A 19887-nucleotide genomic window follows, 5' to 3' on the forward strand; every position below is an offset into this window, starting at 1 on the left:
ACCCAGCCCTGAGAACCAACCCCTGCTGCTAAACCATAACTGCAGCGTTTGGAGTCTGTTCCCTTCTCATCGGAGCAGCCTTGCTCTGCCGAGGCTCAGATGGATGGGAGTGACCTTCAGCAATAGCTGTTCTAATGTTTATTTTATCAGGACCCAGCTCTGAAGCAGCAGAGCTGCTGGTTATTTTTAACCCAGGCGCTGAGCAGCTGGAGGCCTGGCTCAGCAGAGCCCAGTAACAAATGCTCTAAAGAGGGGCTGTGCATCATTGCTGGGCTGAGGAATGTTCCTGACAGGGAAGGCAGCTCTGGTTTGTGCTGTTAACTCCTTCAGGATCCTTTGGGGCTCCGTGTGCTCTTGGCACTGGTGTCTGGGGGGTTGGTGCTGCCAGAGCTGGGGGCTGGCATGGCCCCTGCCCCTTGCCCTGAATGCAGGTGGGAAGCCCCATCCCTCTCCCTCCTGGAGCTCTTGCCCTGTCCCCATGCCACTCTGTCCCTTGGGAGAGCTGCTTGAGCAACTCTTATCCCTCCCTGTGCCAGACCCCACCTCTGCCCCCACTCTACCCCACAGAGGTCCCAGCCTCCAGCTGCCTTTTTGGGTTGTGTTTGAGCAAAGCAGGACAGGGAGGTGTGGTGGTTAAAGCTCCAGAGGGTAAGGGGAGATGGATTGTGTGGGTCTCCTGGGGGGGTCTCTTGAAAGGCTTTTTTATTGGCCACACAACCTGCTGCTGCACGTGGGGCTGGGCTCTGCTGTGCCCACTCAAGTTCCATGCTGGGAGCAGGAGCTGGGGCTGGAGCTGAGATGGGTGCTTGGCCTCCCGTGGGGGAAGCAGAGCCAGGGTTTGGGAGTTCTGGCCATGAACCCCAGCCTGGCTTGGGGAAGCAGCAGCTGTGTGTGGAGCACTGCACATGGAGATTTTATCTCATCCTAAAGATAAACAGAAAGGAAAGCTGGAGAACGGGCAGTCCTTGATGGGAAACACTCCCAGCTGCCCATCCAGCCTGAGTCACAATGTCAGGGTGACTGGGACCAGCCAGCGTGAGTGACATTCTCCTGTCCCAGCCTGTCCCCTCTGCTGGGGCTGTGGTGACTGTGGGACCCTCAGTCAGACACCACCAGCTCTGTAATGGTTCCTGTGGTGGTTGTGTAGAGGAGCAGGGAGGCTCCCACCCTGTTTGTGGGGAGCACGTGGGTGGGCCATTCTGGCATGGAAAGTGTTTGTCTTCAGCAGAGCCTTGACCCCAGTTCCAGGTGTGAGACAAGTCCCCACTCTCCTCCCAGATCCCTGTGCAGGATCCAGTTGCCCTTCCCCTGGCCCAGCCTGGGTGGACAGCCCTGCCCAGAGCCTGGCACAGTGTGCAGGACCTGTTGGTTTGATTACTTGTAGTGTTCTCTCTCCAGTTCTCTGAGCACAGTCTGGAACCACTCCTGAGAGGGGAGGAATTACCTGGGAAGGTGTCTGGGGGCTGAGTGTAGAGCACCTGAGAACACCAGACCAGGCTGATTTGGGGCAGAGAGGGGGGCCAATAAGTGCCAGCCATGGCAATGACCCCCAGCTCAGTGCTGGGCTGGGAGAACTCACCCCCACCCACATGGATGCTGGGCAAGGCGTTGCTGGGTCCTGCTGTGAGGAGATGAAAGGCAAGAAGAGCTAGGTCTGGCTCTTAAAGTGAAAAATAAAGTTTTTATTCAGTGTTTGCATAGTTGATTCATATCAAGGTAATGTCCCATCCCTCCCTGCAGTGGCAGGATGGTTATTGAAGCCAATGCCTGGCTGTACACAAGCAGGTTATTTGCAGCAAGTATTTATAGATTTCTTTTATAGGTATATGGTGCATAGACAGCTTTGTGCTCACAGTATAAAATCTCTCTCTATGGAGCTGCAGTCAGAGGATGATGATGGCAGGGGCTGGAGGGGTCGTTCTGCTGCTGCCTCTGTGGAAATGGCTCTGTGGGCCAGGACTGCCAGCACTGCACAGAGGAGGGGCTGGCACGGGGATGTGCCCAGTGCTGGGGGACAGGCAGCACAGGGATGTTCCAGCCCACAGACCGAGAGCAGCAGTGAAGTGAGCGACTGCCACAGCAGCCCCCAGAGCTCCCCAGCCCTTTATCCTGTGTGCCCGCGGGGAGGAGAGGCTGGCATCCCTGGGCTCTCAGCCGCCCTCCTGGGACACCTCGGGCTAAAGCAGCAGGGCCAGCGAGGCAGGGCTGTGCAGCTGGGGGCCAGGGCAGCTGCTCACATGGGCTGCGGAGCGATGATGACGTTGCGGTAGCCCTTGACCCCCGTCAGCTGGTCACTCTCAAAGTCCACCATCAGCTTCTGCAGCCCCGACAGCCGCGGCATCAGATCCATCCGGAATTTGGCCTCTGCCTGCGGCTCCACCGGCTCCTCACTGTGGGAGGGCAGAGCCACTGTCACCCTCAGAGCCCCTTGTCACCCTCAGAGCCCCTTGTCACCCTCCAGGGCCTGTGGTGCTGCAGGACAGTGCTGGCACTTTGGCAAACCCCTTGTAGGGTGGCCAAACCCTTCCCCAGCCAGGTCAGGATGCTCTGAGTCCACAGGACCAGCACAGCCCTGCTGTGCCCATGGCTGCCCTCCCTGGGGGCTCCACACACAGAAATCCACCCCACACCACGCCCAGCATCCCAGCCAGGTGAAGGGGGACAAGCTCTTACAGCTCCTTGACCAGCTGCCCCTCGGTGAGGCCCGTGCCCTCCACCACGAACACGCAGCCGTTCAGGGGCACTGCCAGAGGGTTCACCAGGCTGATCTCGGCCACCAGCTTCCGATTCTGCATTGGCTCTCCTAAAATCTGCAAGTAGGAGAGGTTGGACCCCAAGCACCACCAAGCCTGGGGGGACATGGTGCTCCCCCTGCCCCGGGCTGAGGCAGGACCTTAGGGATGCAGGTCCCAGGGGATGCAGCCCTGCTCAGTGAAGCAGGACCTGCTGCCCAAGCCCCAGGGTCACCCCCAGACGATCACAGCAACTCATTCCCCCCAAACCTGCCTGGGAGGGGACATTGGGCTCTTACCCTGATCTTGATTGGTGGATTCTCAACATAAATGTCCCTGACAGACACGATGATGTCGCCGGTCTGGTGGTCCTTCAGGAGAGCCACCACCTTGATGAGGTTGTCCTGGGTCAGTTTGTCCCTGTACTCTTCGTACAGGATGCGCAGAGGCACCCTCTTCTCTGGAAGGGCAGCAGACAGGGGTCAGCACCCATGGCTTCTCCAGCCCAGAACCCACAGTCCTGCACTGGCACCCAGCTGCCCTGGCATGGGTTGGGCTCCCCAGGAGCTTCTCCAGGTGCCTGGCAAGGATGGGGGAGCTGGGGCTTCTGTAGGGCTGGGGTTCCAGTGCTGAAGGGATGTTCAGGGTGAGGGGATGGGAAGGAGCCATGTCCTGGGGCAAGACTCCAGAGTGATGCCTGCACCAGGGTCCAGAGTGGCAGCCCCTGGCAGCCAGTGTGGGCACTGGAGGCAGCCTGGTCCCTGGCAGCTGCCCTCACTCAGCCCTCAGCCTTGTTTATTGAAAGTCCTTCAGGGATGGGGCTGTCTGGGGGAAGGAGGCTGAAAGCAATCAGCTGCAGAACTGCCTGGAACAAGGAGCCCAGAGTGGCTGTGGCCATGAGAAACAGAGCCTGACATTCATGAGGCAAGATTTGAAGTGCTGTAGCATCAGCTGAGACTGAGGGGAGAGGAACAAGCCTGGCTTCCCATACTGGCACAAAGTGCTGGGGTGCCCTAAAGAATGCAGTCTGGGAAGTCCTGGGGTCTGTATTCTGAGGCAGGTGCTGAGGGTAGAAGTTTCAGGAGTTCATAATTAATGTTTCAGGAAAAAATGTAGTGGGGTTAACTTTTGCACAGGAATGTTAAGTACCCCAAAGGCCACAGCATGTCTCCACTCCCACATCCAGCCCTGCAAAAGGCTCCGAGTACCAGCTGCTGCTTCTGCCAGCATGAGCAGAGGCACATCCCTCTCCCCTCCATGGTGGCAAGAGCCAGCACATTCCTCATTCCTGCAAAGCAGCTCAACACCTGGCAGAGCGCCGAGCAAAAGGGCTGCTGAGGAGCAGGGCTCGGCTCAGGGTAAACACTTGGCTGTTCCAGGAGAGCAGATGTGTGGCCTTTCCAAGCCCTGAAGGGTCTCTGCAAACTCACGTAAGCCCAAACTCGTGTCTAATGACCAGATGGTGATGTTCACGTGTGACCAGGGCTGGGGAGGTTCGGGGGCCGTGCCAGGACAGCCAGGACAGCCCAACGCCCACCCACGGAGACACCGAGAGCTGCTGGCCAGGAAACCCAGGGCTTCTCACTTCCTCCAGCCTGGGACCGTGCACTCAGCGCTGAGCTGGGCCAGTTCCTCTCTCTCTGGTGTGGGAAGATCCCACCAGAGAGCCCAGCCTAGCCCAAAGTCTGAGGGAAAGCAGGAGGGATGCGGACCAGTGCCACAGAGTGCCTAGGGGTGGCAGCCTGGGTGTGCCCAGCCTGCTCCCTTGGCCTGACAGCTACAGCAGCAGTGGCTTGTCCAGCTCCAAACGCATTTCCAGCCTCTGCCTGAGCAATTTCCTCATCCTCTCACAAAGATTAAAAACCCACAGTGGTATTAACTAAAGAGGATGCCCCAAAATGGCATTGCCTACCGAGCAGCTGAACACAGGCTGACCTGACCCCAGCCCTGGTGGAGCATCTCCTTGACCAGCAGTGGGTCCCTTACCTGCCCTGGGCTCGATGTCGATGTCCTCTGGGTCCGTGAGGCCGCACTGGGCCCCGAGGGTGCCGTTGTGGCTGGCGGCGCGGGCGCACAGCGTCACCCTGCAGACACGCTCCTCGTCTGTGTTGTTGTTGACGACAGCGAAGACATCGAAGTCGCTGCCCTTGTTTGCACCCTCTGACACCTTGATCCGGAGGTGCAGCCCCTCATCCTCCTCCCCGATGGATTTCTTCTGAAGCTCTGCCTTCTCAAACACTGCCCGCTCCTCCTCAGACCCTGCGGTGCACAAAATCCCTGTGATTCCCTGGAGTACGGGGAGGGCCTGGCCTGGGCTGCTGTGCCCTGAGCCCTGCAGCCTTCCTGCAGCAACATCCCTCCCTGGAGTGCCTGCCCTGAAACCCCCCATACCCTCCGGGTATTTGTAGTTGTGGGTGATGTCCTCCCGGCTGTCCCTGCCTATGCTCTTGGTGCTGATGAACTTCCCCACGTCTGAGGATCGGATGCTCTGCTTCTGCATCCCGTCGCCCTGCACCACCCAGTACACCACGTCGGCGTTCACCTCGGCGAAGATGAAGGGGATGTCGTACTTGAGCAGCATGTCCCCCTCTTTGATGGCTTTGACGGGGGCTGGCCCGCAGCAGTAAACTCCTGCACGGAGCAGAGCCACTGTCACCACTGCAGGGCTCAGCCACGAGGGGTGGCTGCGGTGGGGCGACCCAGCCGTGCCGGGGTGTGAGGAGGATGGAGCTTCTGTGTGGAGCACGTTGTACCTTCACTCTTCTCCTGAGGCGTCGGGTCCAGCACCTGCCACCCGTCGTAGCCAGCTGCCAGGTCTGGGCGAGCCATCCACGACTCCACCCAGCAGTGGAAGTTCCTGCGAGGGAAAGCAGCGTGTAGGAGCCTCAGCCTCCCCCAGCCGGGCTCTGGGGAAGGGGCAGAAGAAGGCCAGGGGTGGGCAGGCTGAGGTCCTGCTGCACTGCTCACCAGATCTTGTCCCAGGATTGCCTCTCCTGCTCCCCCTTCTCGTTGATGTAGCGGTCAATGGTCAGGTTGGCGTTTGTGTCGTGGGCTGAGTTGTAGTTGGTCACCACCCGGCTGGGGATTCCCAGGCACCGCATGACTGTGGGGAGCAGGGCAGGGTGAGACAGGGCCAGGTTTGCTCCACTCCCATCCCACAGAGCCCCAGGTTTGCACAGCTCGTGTCCCGTGGAGCCCCAGGTTTGAACAACTCCTGCCCTTCCCTTTGCCTGGGACTGATCCCCAGGAGAAGACAGTTCCCGCAGCCACAGCACACAGGCAAGCTGGATGGGTGGCACCTGCTCTGACAGCCTGACAGTTTTGATTTTGCAGCAAAAAAAGGCACAAAAAGCGTCTGTGAGAGCTTTGGAGGTAGAGTGTGGGCAGCCGTGCTGAACCCTGGGTTTCATCTCCCAGCTGTCTTTCACTGCACAGGGAGCTCCCCAGGGAGCAGGGAGGCAGTTACAGTGCTTCAAAGGAAGACTATAAAACTCTGCGAGTCACTGAAAATCCACTTTAGTTTTCTGCTATTTCTCTCCTCTAAAAAGGGTCTTGTCTGTCTGTGACACATCAATGCTCTCACAGGCAGTGCTTTTCTTGGGGCGAAGCTGCACAAGCATATGTGAGTGTTTCCCAGCAGCAGCAAGTCTGGAATTGTTCTTTAGTTTTTCCCCAGTCTGATTGCCCTGGTGGCCATGACATTATTTTGATCTTAGTGGATTCGTGACTTTATTGCAAACTTGGCCTTACAGCCACTTCCCTCAGCCTGGCCTGCCTCAGTTCCTCCCTTGCTGCCTGGCCTGGGAGGCAGTGCTGATTGAAAAACCAGAGCCCTTTTGTATCATTTTTTCCCTCTATTTCCTGACAAACTAGAGTAATAGAGAGCTAATTGCAAAGGAATCATTTCAGGCTGATTGCAGCTCTTTCCTCTGGATGCAGCACCAGGAGGGGATGGGGGCAGGGGTTAGGGTGGGAGATGGGGGAGATGGGTGACCCTGTCCTGTGGAGAAGGGGACACTGCTCTCACCAGTGCACGCCACAGCAGCAAAGACCCAGCACTGGCCGTACTTGACTGGCTGGCACCCAAACTTCTTCCACCTCTTGAGAATGTCCACGCTCCCAATCCAGGCCATGGGGCTCATCCCGTCCTCGTAGCGGTTGTCCCACCTCCCAAAGAGCACCCCCCGGTCCTCGTCATTGCAGTTCACCTGTGCAGGAAAAGGGGAGCATGGAGGGGCAGGAACAGGCTGGAGAGGGAGGGAAAAAGCCTTTGCCCCGTTCACATGCACTGTCACCCACATTAATATCCTGTATCCATGCAAGAGCTCACTGGGATGCAGGTGGACATGGTGCTAATTAGGGATGAATTTTAGAAACACATCCTCCTGCCTGGGAATTTGGGAGTGATTATCCCTGGAACGATCTGTGCCCATCCATGCCTTTTGTTTCCTCTAAAAAAGCTCTCACACATAGAGGAGCAGTAACAGGGAAAGGACGTAAAAGAGAGAGGAAACACCCCAGAGAAGGAAAATGGTGTGAAACTGGGGGGGGGATGGCAAATGCTGTCTGGCACAGCTGTAGCTGGGGGCTGTTTGCAGCCCAGGGAACGTGGGGTGCTGGGCACACCGTGCTGGCTGCAGCCCGGACTCACCATGGCGCTCACCACCCTGCCAATGTACACGGGGTCGTTGCGGCGGGAGCAGTCCCGCTCCTGGTCCCTCAGGTGTTTGGGGTTTATGTCCAGCATGTCGAGGCAGATGGCTAAGACTTCATCCTCAAACTGGTGGAGAGCAGGGAGAAAAGGCTGTGTGAGGTCCCCACGGGGGCTCTGCTGCCTCTGCCCTCCCTCTCTGGCTCCCTGTGATGCCCGTGCCAGCAGAACTGCTGGGTGCAGGGCTCACACCTCCTCAGGGTCCCCTCCCTGGCCAGCATCCTCTGGGTGATGTTCCCACTGTCCCCACTCAGCCTTTGAAGCCTGTGGGTGACCTCCTGCCTATGTACTTAGGGCTGGATCTGGTTTCCTGCAACCACACAGGGGTCAGGGCACGGAGCTGACCTCCTGGAAAATCTATTTCCCATCACGGCTGAGTCACAGCCCTTCCTTGAATTGAGGTGTGGATCCTGTGAAGGCCATGGGCACCCCCACTGCTGCGGGCCCCCAGCCCTTTGCTCAGGGAGGGTGGCTGGGCAAGCCCTGGGGGTGCAGCTCGGGGTGTGAGCACCTCCTTATCGGTGCCCCTGGCACAGTGCCCAGGAATTTCTTATCAGGCACCAGCTCCCAGCACAGCAGGGCCACCCAGATTAGGGACACATGGCCAAGGGGCCCCCAGGAGCCAGGGGGAAACACTCCCCTTGCCTTGGCATGCCTTGAAGTCAGCACATTCCCTCTTGGAAATGAGATTCCTGTTTCTTTGACCCATGGCTGGGCTCCAAGGTGCTGACAGCATTTGGGGTGCACGTTTGTGAGGGGCACACACGTGGCACAGTCCCTGTGTCCTGCAGCACCAGAGCTGCATGGCCAGGGGTCCCAAGGGCCCCAGGGGCCTTGCCTGCTCACCTGGCCGAAGTTCCAGGGGATGGAGAAGATGTAATCACAGGTGCCCTGGTAGATCAGCCCGTCCTGGGACAGCACGTACTCACGTCGCTCGTTCTCGTCACGCATGAAAACCGTGTCCTCTGTGGGCACAGCAGGTGATGGGGCAGGGCTCTGCCCTGCACAACCAGCTGCCTGACCCCCTCCCTGCGGATGGATCCAGTGGGGAATGGGGCACCAGGGGCTGGAACTGCTCGTGCCTTAAAAAGCTGCCGGGGGATTTCAGCCCAGGTTGATTTAAAGTGATGGGAAAATTTCAGTGGGTTTGTGGTTTGCTTTTCATTCTTTCTCATGTCTCTGTCTTTCCTCCCTTTTATTTAATGGAGATGGATCTTTTCTCAGCAGGGGAGACCTCCCTGGGGGTGCAGTGAGCAGTGGGAGTGGGTGTGCTGGCTCAGCACAGCCAAAGCCATTTCACTCACAGCAGCTACTGCTGTGGAAATCAACATTTACTGGAAATGTTTGCAGAAGGAAAAACCCACACGTCCACCCCCAGTGCTCAGCACAGCCCTGGCTGAGCAGAGCTTCCTATGGCCCCTTATCTCTGCAGATCCAGCGTGGGACGCTTGAGATCCAGGAAATCAGCCAGTCCAAGGGCAGGGGAAGGACATGGAGAGAGGAAAATCCCAGGGCTGTTGAACCTTACAGCACTGAATCGAACCTCTCCTCTGGGTTGGCTGCCCAAATTTCACCAGTGATATCCATGTCACTGAGTCCACAGCTGGGTGCCTGGGTGAGGATGGGTGAGAATGGGCCTGGTGGGGGCAATTAGGGACAGCTGGGGGCAAGTGGGGACAACTGGGGGCAATTAGGGACATTTAGAGGCTTTTCCCTTGTCCCCTGCTGGTGCCAGGGACGGCCCAGGGCTTCACCCCAGCAGCAGAGTGGTGGTGGGGGCAGCCATTGGGTGTTTGGGGTGGTGGCAAAGGGGCTGTGTGTGTTGTAGGGTGGGGATGGTGCTCCTGGCCCCGACCTGCTGCAGGGATTGTGTGGAGATGGAAGCAAAGTGAGCATTCAGAGCAGGGCTTGGGACACCGGGGATCTGCACTGGGATGAGACCTGTGTGTAGGGGGTACCTGGGGAGCATCTTGTGCTTGTCTGAGCCTCGGAACCCCTGGACTCAGAGAGGTGGAAGCCTCACCTGGGTGCCAGGGGTTGAAGAGCAGGACGAAGTCCCCGATTTGGTAGCTGGAGCCCTGGTAGTCGGTGCAGGTCTCCAGGGTGATGCTGTAGCGGCCGATGCGAGCGTCGGGCGGGGAGCAGAGTGACACAGAAAGGGACTCCCCGTCCTGCTGCTGGATCACGGCGCTCCAGCACGACTCCTCCGGGCAGTCAGTCACGACAAAGTGGGAGCTGGTCCCCGAGGTCTCACTGGGGCAGGGCCCTGTCAGGAAGGAGTAGGTCAGTGCTCCAGAGCCCCTGGGAGCCCCATGCCGTGGAGGCTGCACCAAGGGGATCTGCTCCAAGCTCCCTGCCCTGTGGCAGCTGCCTGGATCTTGGCTCTCACAGGCTGGGAGCATTCACCACACAGTCTGTCAGATACTGAGGGCACAGGGCAGCCCAGCTGAGGGGAGCTGAGGCATTTCTCTCACTATTTGGGAAGGACAGACTCGCCCTGGGGGTGCCAGCAGAGCACAGGGAGGCTTGCCTGGTGCTCAGCCCGGGGCCAGCTCTCTGTTCTCAGATGCAGCCGCTCCTGAGTCCCCGCAGCCACGGCACGGGGTCTGGCAGAGCCCGGCCGTGAGCCCCGGACCCCCTGAGCCCCGGACCCCCTGAGCCCCGGACCCCTGAGCCCCGGACCCCCTGAGCCCCGGACCCCTGAGCCCCGGACCCCGTCCCCGCCTGCCGCAGCCGGTGCGTGCAGCCTCAGGCGTTGCTGCGAACATCCCGGGGTCAGGGATGACCTCAGTGGCCAAAGCGCCGAGCCTGGGACAGCGTGATCCTTGCTGCCCCTCCAAGCTGCAGCCGTGGCCAAGCCACCTGCGCTGAGCCGGCTCCAGAGCCGCTCCCCGCAGCCCGGCCCGGCCCGGCCCGGCCCCGCGGCTCCCTGGCCGGCAGCCGGGCAGCGGTGCCACCGCTGTCCCCTCTCCCCGCCCCAGCACAGCCCCGCCTGGTCCCCCGCCAGCCCTCGCCCACAGGCCAGTCACCAAAAATACTCGTGAACTCATGGTAGTGACACAATTTCTCCTCTCGGGGAGGCTGGGCTGAGTTCACGGCGTCCCTTGGGCAAGAGCCAGCCCGGCGCTGCCTGGGCTGGGCAGGCACAGGAGCCTGCCTCCACCTCCTCCTCCTCCTCCTCCTCCTCCTGCTGCTGCTGCTGCCTCCAGAGCCCACAGCATCCCCCTGGACTCCTGCACGGGGCTCTGCCAGCACGGCTACTGCAAATATAAGCTCTGTTTTCCCTCTACTCTTTCTTCCCTTTCTTGTGAGAGGCAGCACACGAGCTCGGTGGCTTTGCTGTCCCAATTGAGGGACAGCTCTGGCACTCCCTGCCTTGGCAGGTCCCTGCCAGGGAGGGATGTGCTGCCGCTGGGGTGGCACTGCCGCGTGCCTCTGCGAGCACCAAAGCACCTTTGCCCTCTTTCTGCAGCGCTGGGGCTGGGCTGCAGCCCAGAGGAGCCTCTGCCAGCCTGTGCCTGGCCTGGCAGGCTGTGCCTGAGGCTGTGCCTGTGGCTACTCCCAAAAACCAGCCCGGGACTGCCTGGCTGCAGCACGGCCATGGGGCTGCTAGGGCACCGAGGGAGCTGCTGGTGCAGCGTCCAGCTGGGAGGTGGTGCTGGGTTTTGTTTTGTCACCAGAGCTTTTGGGATGGAAAAAGGAGAGTTTTGCTCTGCGAGGAAACTTGGGTGCAGTTTTACTTTGAATTCTGGCCGGGTTGACTCAGCATGGTGCTTCAGCCCCAAAATAACTCCTGCCTGAGAAATAGTTTCCTCCCGGCGGCTGCACCCAGCCCTGGCTGTGACAGCAAGAGCCCAGCCCGGCCCCGGCCCGGGGGCTGCGCTGGGGGAGCTCCGTGGGAACATTTCCTTTCTCCAGAGTTTGTGTTTCCTGAGCAAATCCCCCCCTGGGATGTCTGAGAGGACAGCAGGGCTGGGTGTAAATCCCATCAGCAGAAACGCTGTGATGCCTCTGGCTGAAAAGATCCACTGTGCTGGTGTTTCTGAGAGGGGCAGGAGGGTTGGGCAGGATCCTGGCCTCAGCCAAGGTGTGAGCTGGCAGCCCTGGCATGCTCTTAGTCTGGCTCAGCCCTGGGAGGAGGAGGAGGAGAGGGAGGAGGTGATGGTGCTGGTGGTTTTTTGCTTTATTTATCACTTCTCTTCCTCCCTCATTAAGGAGATGAGTTTCCACCTTTTTTTTTCTTGTTGTGATATAAAAGCTGTGCACAGCACCAGCCCCTGCCAGGCGAGGAACAGGGACTGTGTGACACGGGGCCGGTGCCGTGGCACAGCCCCCGTGGCAGCACAGGTGAGCTCGGGGGCAGGGACAGAGGGTGGTGACACCCACACAGCCCTCCCTCGCGACAAAAAAATGTCCCACTCACCGGTCTGGACGTTGAAGGAGAGCTTGTCCACGCCCTCCTCGTAGGGGCGGCCCGAGAAGCGCAGGGTGATGGAGAAGGGCTGTCCCCGGCGCAGCACCAGCTGCCGACAGCCCAGCTCCGCCGTGCGGTGCTCCCGCCCGTTGCGGTCGCAGTGCAGGTCCCACGTCTCCAGCACCAGATCTGCGAAGGCAGTGGCAGGAACAGCTCTGACCCTGCATCACGGTGTCCCGGTGTCCCGGGAAGGAGGGCTGGCTGTGCCCGCGCCGAGCCCTGGGTTGGGACCTTGCTCTGAGCCTCCCCACCCGCGCTGCGCTGTGCTCCCCGTGTGCCGGGCACAGCATCTCTCCGGAGGGAGCTGTGCCGGGCTCTGAGCGTCCTTCAGGAGCGCCCTGAGGGCTGGGCTCCCCTTGTGTGCTGTGACAGGGCCACAGCTTTGGCAGCCAAGCTCACAGGGCCTTTCTGCCCTCCTGATGCAGCTCCACGCTGTGCTGTGCCGTGGAGCTGCCCCCGGGGTATCACTGAGCTGCCAGAGCTGTGCCACGCCTGTGGCACCCAGCACCAGGGCAAAGCCCAGCACTCAGCTCTGCTCTCAGGGGGCCTTTCACTGGGGCTGCTCTCTGTGTGCCCCCATCCCAAACATTGATGCTCAGTGAGCCCAGGAATGCCCAGGATGTTCCTGTGCCTCCAACAGCTTTACTGTGCTGCAGCTGCTGACAAATTGGTGAGAGCAAGTGTAGATCTGGTGGCAGAGGGTGTCTGATGCCCCAGACACACACAGGCTGCTCTGCTCTGCTCGCAGCCCAGGCAGGGCTGTGTGCCAGAACACCAGCAGTCACATCCCTGCCACCCTGGGCACTGTGCTGGAGCCATGAGATATCGTCCATCATCCCCTGAGGCCACTGACCCCTGCCTGCTCTGCAGTGATGTATTCATCACCAGAATAAGCACAAGCATTCTGTGCAGGGAGCACACAGCAGCTCAGTGCCAGCGAGGGACTGGGGAGATCAGTGGGCAACCAGTGGGCAAGCTGAGGCTTGCTGCCCCATGCCGTGGCTCCCCTTGGCCATGCCCTCCTGGTGCCAGCTCTGGTAGGCACCAAGCCCTCCTCGGACCAGTGCCAAATGGAAAGAGCAGCCCATGAGCTCAGCATTCCCAGAGCTAAGTGAAAACACTGCTCCTGGCTCTCTGGGCAAGGTGACTTCAGTATGGGCAGTGGGCTTGTCACTGTCCCCAGCACAATGGGAGCTGCCTGAATGGTCCCTAACTGAGGGCAAGGTCCCCACAGCCAGTCCATGGGAACTGTGGAGTGGGGACAGAGCACACACAAGCCCTTCCCTCCCTGCCTGCCCCTCTGTGAGCAGCACAGCCCCGTGCTACGGAACACTGACTGTACAAGTGGAATCTCACGGCTCACATGGAGCTTGGTTGACATGGTTAAGCTTGCTGACAATAAAAAAACCCCAAAAACCAATAAGTGTGTTCAGAGAACAGGATCTGGGCTCCTCCTTGTCCCAGTCACCCTGGGGTTTTCATGTCCAGCAGATTCAGCAAAAAGCAGATTTCTCAAAGAAGAGGTGCCTCTGATCAAACCAATGGGTGCCAAGAGATGGGTGGGAAGGGGGCTGCAGTGCTGCAAGTGGCAGCAGCACCCTGGGCACTCAGGAGCTGCCCAGTGTGCTCAGAACAAGAGGACACAGCATAAAGCTGTGCCAGGGGAAATTTAGGCTGGACATTAGGAAAAAATTTTTCACAGAAAGAGTGATTGGGCTTTAGAATATATTCCAGGGAGATAGATGGTGGAGCCTCTGTCCCTGGAGGTATTTAAAAAAAGACTGGATGTGGCACTTAGTGCCAGGGTCTCGTTGATAAGGTGGTGTTAGGTCATAGGTTGGACTCGAGGCTCTTAAAGGTCTTTTCCAAGCTAGTTAATGCTGTGATTCTGTAGCTGCTCAGCTGTGTGTCTGTGTGTCTGGCCCGAGGGATCTGTGTTGGTGTTGCTGCAGCAGTGCCGGGAGCCAGGGCAGCCTGGGGCACAGTGCACAGCAGAGCAGCGCTGCCGTCTCACCCAGAGGGCTGCGTGCCCTGGGACCCTGGGGACAGCTCTGTGGGAGCTGGGGGTGTCTCTGCCCCGAACATTCCCCAAACCCAGAAGCTCTTTTCCTTGCCTGAGCCTCCCGGAATCCCCTCGCCCTGTCAGGACCCGGGCACACGCTGCCGGCCCAGCTGTCCGCCCTGCTCCGCTCTACCGGGAAAGCTTTAAATAGCACCAAACTTCATCCTAGGGCTCCTCGCGAGCGGGGAGAGCGGGCAGGGAGGGACGGGCACAGACCCGCGTGGACCCCTCACAGACCCTGCTGGGCTTGTGCTCGGGGAGCGGCTGCAGCCCCGGGCGAGCAGGGAGCGGTGCGGGGCCACCGAGCATCGAACCGGGCGGGTGCGGCCGCTCGGGACCGAGCCCGGCACCTGCGGGGTCCGCGCCGCGCTCCTACCTTCGGCCATGCTGCCGCTGCTGTCCCGGTGCTGTCCCGGTGCTGTCCCGGTGCTGTCCCGGTGCCGCTGGCAGTGCTGCCGGTCCCTGTCGCGGTCCGGATGCCGCGGGAGCTGCCCCTCACCACCCTCGGTCCGGCCCCACCGCCCGTCCCATTTATCCGCCCGCCCCCCGCGCACCCCCCCGCTCCCCGCGGCCGGGCCGCCGGAGGGAAGAAAGGGAAAACACAAAGTTTCCAGGAAACGGGCGGGTTTAGGTCCCACCTATTGAAAGCAACCACCCAAAAAAAAAAAAAAAAAAAAAAAAAAAAAAAAGGAAAAGCAGCAGGCCCCGGAGCCCCCGGGCTGGCACCACCGGAGTCCCCCGGGACCCCACAGCCCTCGGGTTGGAGATGGCCCCGCTGCCGATCCAGAGGAGGGAGAACAAGGGGGCGGAGAGGGGCCGTGCGGCTTTCAGCGAAGTGCCAGGACTCGGGACTGTTTTCTCCTTATAAAGTTCGCTCCCTCCTCTGGCAGCGTCCCCATCCTGGCCGGTCCTGGTGGGGTGCTCTTGTCGGGAACTGCATCCCCTTCCCGGAGCTGCATCCCTGAGAGATGGAGTCTGAGGGGGAAATGTGGTGAAAGCTTTTCTGCTGGACAGCAGATGTGCTGGAATCAGCGCTGGCTGCTCTGGGACATGGAAGAGTGCACACAGCAGTGACCACCACTTTCCCTGGAAGTCCCTGCCCCACACGCTGGCCATCCCTCTCCTGCCTGGGGGTTTCTGCCTCAGGGTCTTTCCAGTGGTGCCACCTGGGCATGTCCAGCCCTCCCTGTGTGTCCTGAGGGTCACCCAAGACATCAGGGACACAGGGCTGAGACCCCACACCTCCATGGGCTCTTGGGGATCAGGAGCTCTGCCCTCCCCACACTGGGGGTGGTCCTGGCAGGGGCCCCCAGCTGTGGCCAGTGCTCTGCTCAGGCACATCAGGGCTCTGCACCGGGAGGGTGTGCAGTGAGCTGGATTCCTTGTCCAGCTCTGCCAAGGGATTTTTGGTACTGGCAGAGTTGGTAAGGTCCAAGCATGCCAAGGGCAGAGTTCAGGAGAAGCCCCACGTGCGGGGGCTGCTGGTGTGTCCTGCTCTGGGGCACATGGCTGGCTTACAGAAGCACTGCCCCACAATGCAGGGGGAGTCCCATCCTCCATCAGGTTCTTTAAGGGAGGTGGGGAGGGATATTGGAGCAGTAGCAGCAAATCCTTGCTGAGAGAAAGCTTGGGACAGCTGGTTTTAATGGAAACAACCCATGTTCTGCTCCACCATGGATCTGTGTGGGCTGGGGGTGTGCAGGTCATGGAGGGGGCCTTTGCCAAGAGCACAGCCTGTGCCAGCAGGGCCCTCCTCACCCCAGCAGTGCCACCTCACCTCAGAAAGGTGAGGAACAGCCTGGCAGTGCTGCCCTGTCACTGTGCCACTCTCATGCTGGGGTCTTGCTCTCCTTGCTCAGATTTGAGAAGAGACACTGAGAATTACCCCTCTCCCTCTTCCCAGACCCCTTGGTCCTCGTGGGCAGCACTGGGCTGAGTTCCCATGGATGGAGGGGTCAGTGGGGCCAAGGGTCCCATGGGCTGCCCCTCTCCCTGAGCATCAGGGCCACACCAATTGCTGTCCCCTGCCCCCTGTGACACCTGGGGAGGGCTGGTGGCCATGGGAGCTCACAGCTGGTGTCACCCGCCCTGGCCTTGCTCCCAAGGCTGCCTCCTGGGCACAGGAACCTGTGCCACTGGCGCTGGTGAGTGCCCAGTGTGTCTGGGCTCGTGCTGGGTTCGGCTCTGCCTGCACAAGCCTGCTCTTCCTCCCGCACCAGGGTGAACTCTGGATGCACTCTGCAGCGGAGGTGCACACTTGAGTTAATGTGTGACAAACAGCCAGGAGAGCACCGCCGGCAGGGGAGGAACTGGGAGCAGCCATTTCTCACTCGGCTTGGAAGCACGAGCAGTTTGCTGCTGTGAGGGGTGCAGGGGTGTGTGGGACTGGGCAAGCTGGGGTGTCTGGTGCTGGGCAGGCTGTCAGAATTATCTTCTGTCCGGTTTCCTGCCAAGCACAGAGTGGGAAGCACTCACAGTACCTGTCCCTGCTCTGGCACCTCTGGCACCAGGAGACAAGAGCCTGGCTGTCCCCTGGGGCTGACTCCCAGGGCTGTCCCTCTGGCTCTGGCCAGTCAAGGCTGTCCCTCAGGGGCTATCCAGGGAGCTCTGGGCTCGGTCCCAGCACCTCACCAAGAGGAAACCTCCCTTGTTTGCAGCTTTAGTGCCCACTTCACTCACCCCCTTGTACCGCGGAGGCATCTGTCTGCCCAGGCACTGGAAAATGCCGCCCGTGGCAGGCCAGCCACACTGCTGGTGTTATTTTTACCCTTCTTACTAAGACAGGGTTGCATTAAGAGGGTGTTTGCACTGCTGAAGCCCAGAATAACTCCTCATTTGCTCAAGGTGTTCAGTGCAGGATTGCGACTTTCAGCGCCCCCGCCCCTCTCCTGGAGCTGCTTCAAAGCGAGCCGGTCCCTGCAGCGCCGCTCGCTGCCGCTGTCCCGCACAGACAGAGCCGCTGTTTGCTCTGCTGGGTGTGTGCCGGGCGGCTGCAGCCCCTCCAGGGCCCGCACATCCTGACTCAGTCCCTTGTGCCGGCAGATAAACAACCCCTGAAAAGGGGCAGTGTCTGCTCCGAGTCGCCCTGTTAAGCCGTGAATCGGCTGCAGGAGTTCTGTCCATCCCCTCGCTGCCTCCCGCCCCGGGTGCTCCCCAAGCTCAGCCTCAGCCCAGCCGCTGCTCCTGCAGCCCCCAAAGCCGGGCTCCTCTGTGCTCCTCTGGGGGCCCGGCATCGCCCCGGGGTGGGGGTCTGTGGGGGGCCCCGCGGGGATGTGACTTCAGGACAAAAAGTGTTTTATGCCCACGGTGACAGGACTAGCAGGGAGCTCTGGGGGCTCTGTGGGCATCCTGGCATGCAAGATGCAGCAAGCACCCCTCTCACACCTCTGACCTGTGAGCATGGAAAGTTCTTCCCAAAGTGCTTTCGCGGTGGGCAGAGCCCAGGGGCAGCCCGGGGTCCCCGAGGGCGTGCAGGAGGCAGGATGGGGCTGGCGGGTCGCGCTGGCTCCGGGGCTCTGGCTGCCCCGGGCAGCTCTGGCTCAGCGCAGCGGGGCTCGGAGCCGGCAGAAAGGGGGGCTTGTTCCTGCGGGCAGCTGTGCCAGGCCAAGCACTGCAGCCTGTCCTTTGGGAGGAGAAGTGGCTTTTTAAGGAAAAGCAGATTGTTTTCCCACCTGGCCCCAGGCAGGCGTGGCGCGCTCCGGTGCGGCGGGCACAGGGCAGACCTGGCCCGCGGAGCAGGGGAGGGATGTGCGGGGCTGTCGGACGCTGCCCGGGGCTCTGGCTCCGGCTCACGGCATCGGCTGAGCCAGAGGCTGTTCCCGAAAAATGCGGAGCCTGGAGCAGCATGGCCTGGAGGGATCGGCCAGCAGCTGATAACCAGCTTCTCTGGGGAGTCCTGGAGCAAGGCACCCCTCCCGCTGCTGGGAGGGCTCAGGAGGAATTCATTATGTAACTGTCTTTGTTTTTAGGCACTCTGTATTTTTATTTAAAATAAATTAGAGGAAAAAACCCTCTTGAACATCTCCGGGTTTATTGGGTCTGCAAGCACGGTGGGGGCAGGAAAGCTGGGGCTTCTCTGGCAGGGTCCCAAGCAAGCCCCTGGGAGCTGGGTCCTGTGTTGGACACAGCATTGCATGCAGGGGCGTGGACTCTCCAGCTGTGCCAAACCTTGCCTTGCTGGTGGCCCCAGGATGGGGACAAGGCCAGTCCCACTGTGGCAGGGTCCCCCAGCACTCCAGAGTGGGCTGCAGTGCTGCAGGATGGGCTCCCGTCCTCTGCCAGGGCAGTCATGAGCCAAACACAATGTTTTGCAGAGTGATCTGGCCGTACCTGGTGCAAACTGAATTCCAGCCTCTGGCCGTCATTTCCCAGCAGTTTGCTGGAACGCCCCCAGCCGTTCCTCCCCAGGGCTCCTGTTCCCCCAGGGCACCACTCCCCGGTAATCCCTCACCACCTCACAGCTTGCGGGCTCCAGCGGGTCTGCAGGGGGAAACAAGAAGGATCTGTGCTCCCCACATGGTGCACAGAGTGTTTGTGCTGCTCTGTGAGTTCACACGTCCAGATTTAATGCCTGAAGGTGGGTGGTACCCCCAGGGCTAGCACAGGAGCCGTGTGTCCCCCCTGCAGGTCACCTGTGTCCTGCCATTGTCTTCCCAGGGTGGGTGTCTGCAGGCAGCAGAGCAAGCACTGGCCTTTGCCAGTTTTCCATCCATCCCTCGGGATGCAGCACAGCTGGGATTTTGGAATGCAGCTGGGTTGGCCTTTCCCTGGCCAGCTTAGATCAGATTGAGTTATGTCCAGCCCTTGGAGCTCTACCCTTTGGCGTTACCCTTCACCCTTCCTGTTTTCCTCTGCTATCACTGATTTCTTTGGTTTTCTATTTCTTATGGCTATCCTGCAGCTCCACAGAGCACCAGCAACCCCAGCTCAGTGACAGGCAAGACCTCTTTTTGGTCTGCCAGAGCAGGCACTTGGAGATAATGAAGCTTCTCTGGGATACCTCTGCTTGCAGCCACGTCCCAAAGCCAGGACTGAGCTGGTGTCCTTGTCCCACAGCTCAGCTCCCTCTTGCACCCAGAGCTGCCTCTGTGTTTACCTGCTGAAACCAGACCCTGGCTGTCACCCAGGAGGACAAATCCAGGCAAGACAGTTCCCACTGTGGCATGGACCAAGCCCCCAGCTTGTGCTTCTGAACTCCCATGGCTGTTTGTGGCTGAACCCCAGTGCAGGGGCTGCCAGGACACTTGTGGTGGCTCTGCTGGCACCAGAACTGCTGGGGGGCCCCCTCGGGGGCTCTGAATTTTCCCACATGCTCTTGTCACTGTGTTTCTGCCTTGTCACCCATTTCCCACACTTCCTCCTTGACAGGGACAAGGCACAGCAGTGGCTGTGGCTGGGAGTGTGAAAACCTCAGTGCCTCTTGCTCTTCCTCTTCTGTTTTTCCTCTTTGCTCTGTCTTGTCACAATTGAACCCAGTGACCCTGCAGCCCCTGCCGTTTGTAGGGCAGAGCTTGGTGGGAATCTGGTGGTGAGGAGGGGAAGGAGGAAGAAGAGTGCTGTGGCTGTCTCTGGTCAGAGCTCCCTGCTCTGTGCTAACCCACGTACTGTCTGCTCTGCTCAGGAACCACAGGGGGAACGGTGACCCAGGAACTGCCATGGGGAAGAGAAGGTCATTCCCTGGGGCTGGGATCTGTGCCTGATCCCTGATAGGCCCTCCATTTCTCTGAGCTGGTTTTGTCATCTTCTCTATCCAACATTTTCGATCTTTTTTCCTTTGGAAAAAAGTATTTCCTGGGGTTTTGTGGGAGCTTCCCTCCAAGGCTGGAGGGTGCTCTGCACCCGGGCACTGCCAGACCCTGACCAGCTCACACTGCTGGATCCCTGCCAGCCCCTGACAAATGATTTTGCC

At 60.0% G+C, this 19887-nt stretch overlaps 1 protein-coding gene across 1 annotated transcript; it reads right to left on the bottom strand.

Moving 5' to 3' along the window:
• Positions 1 to 1661: 1661 nt before the first annotated feature.
• TGM2 (transglutaminase 2) lies at positions 1662 to 14488 on the bottom strand. Its single transcript, XM_064391548.1, has 13 exons — positions 14356 to 14488; positions 11867 to 12046; positions 9467 to 9709; positions 8290 to 8408; positions 7384 to 7512; positions 6760 to 6940; positions 5700 to 5835; positions 5486 to 5589; positions 5124 to 5363; positions 4719 to 4991; positions 3032 to 3192; positions 2674 to 2810; positions 1662 to 2390 (listed from the first exon to the last, which is right to left on the bottom strand). The coding sequence occupies exons 1-13, from the start codon at positions 14363 to 14365 to the stop codon at positions 2234 to 2236; spliced, it is 2070 nt and encodes a 689-aa protein (XP_064247618.1). The 5' UTR covers positions 14366 to 14488; the 3' UTR covers positions 1662 to 2233.
• Between the last annotated feature and the right edge of the window lie 5399 nt (positions 14489 to 19887).

This window comes from Passer domesticus, chromosome 16, assembly GCF_036417665.1.
Source record: "Passer domesticus isolate bPasDom1 chromosome 16, bPasDom1.hap1, whole genome shotgun sequence".
Taxonomy (NCBI): Eukaryota; Metazoa; Chordata; class Aves; order Passeriformes; family Passeridae; genus Passer; species Passer domesticus.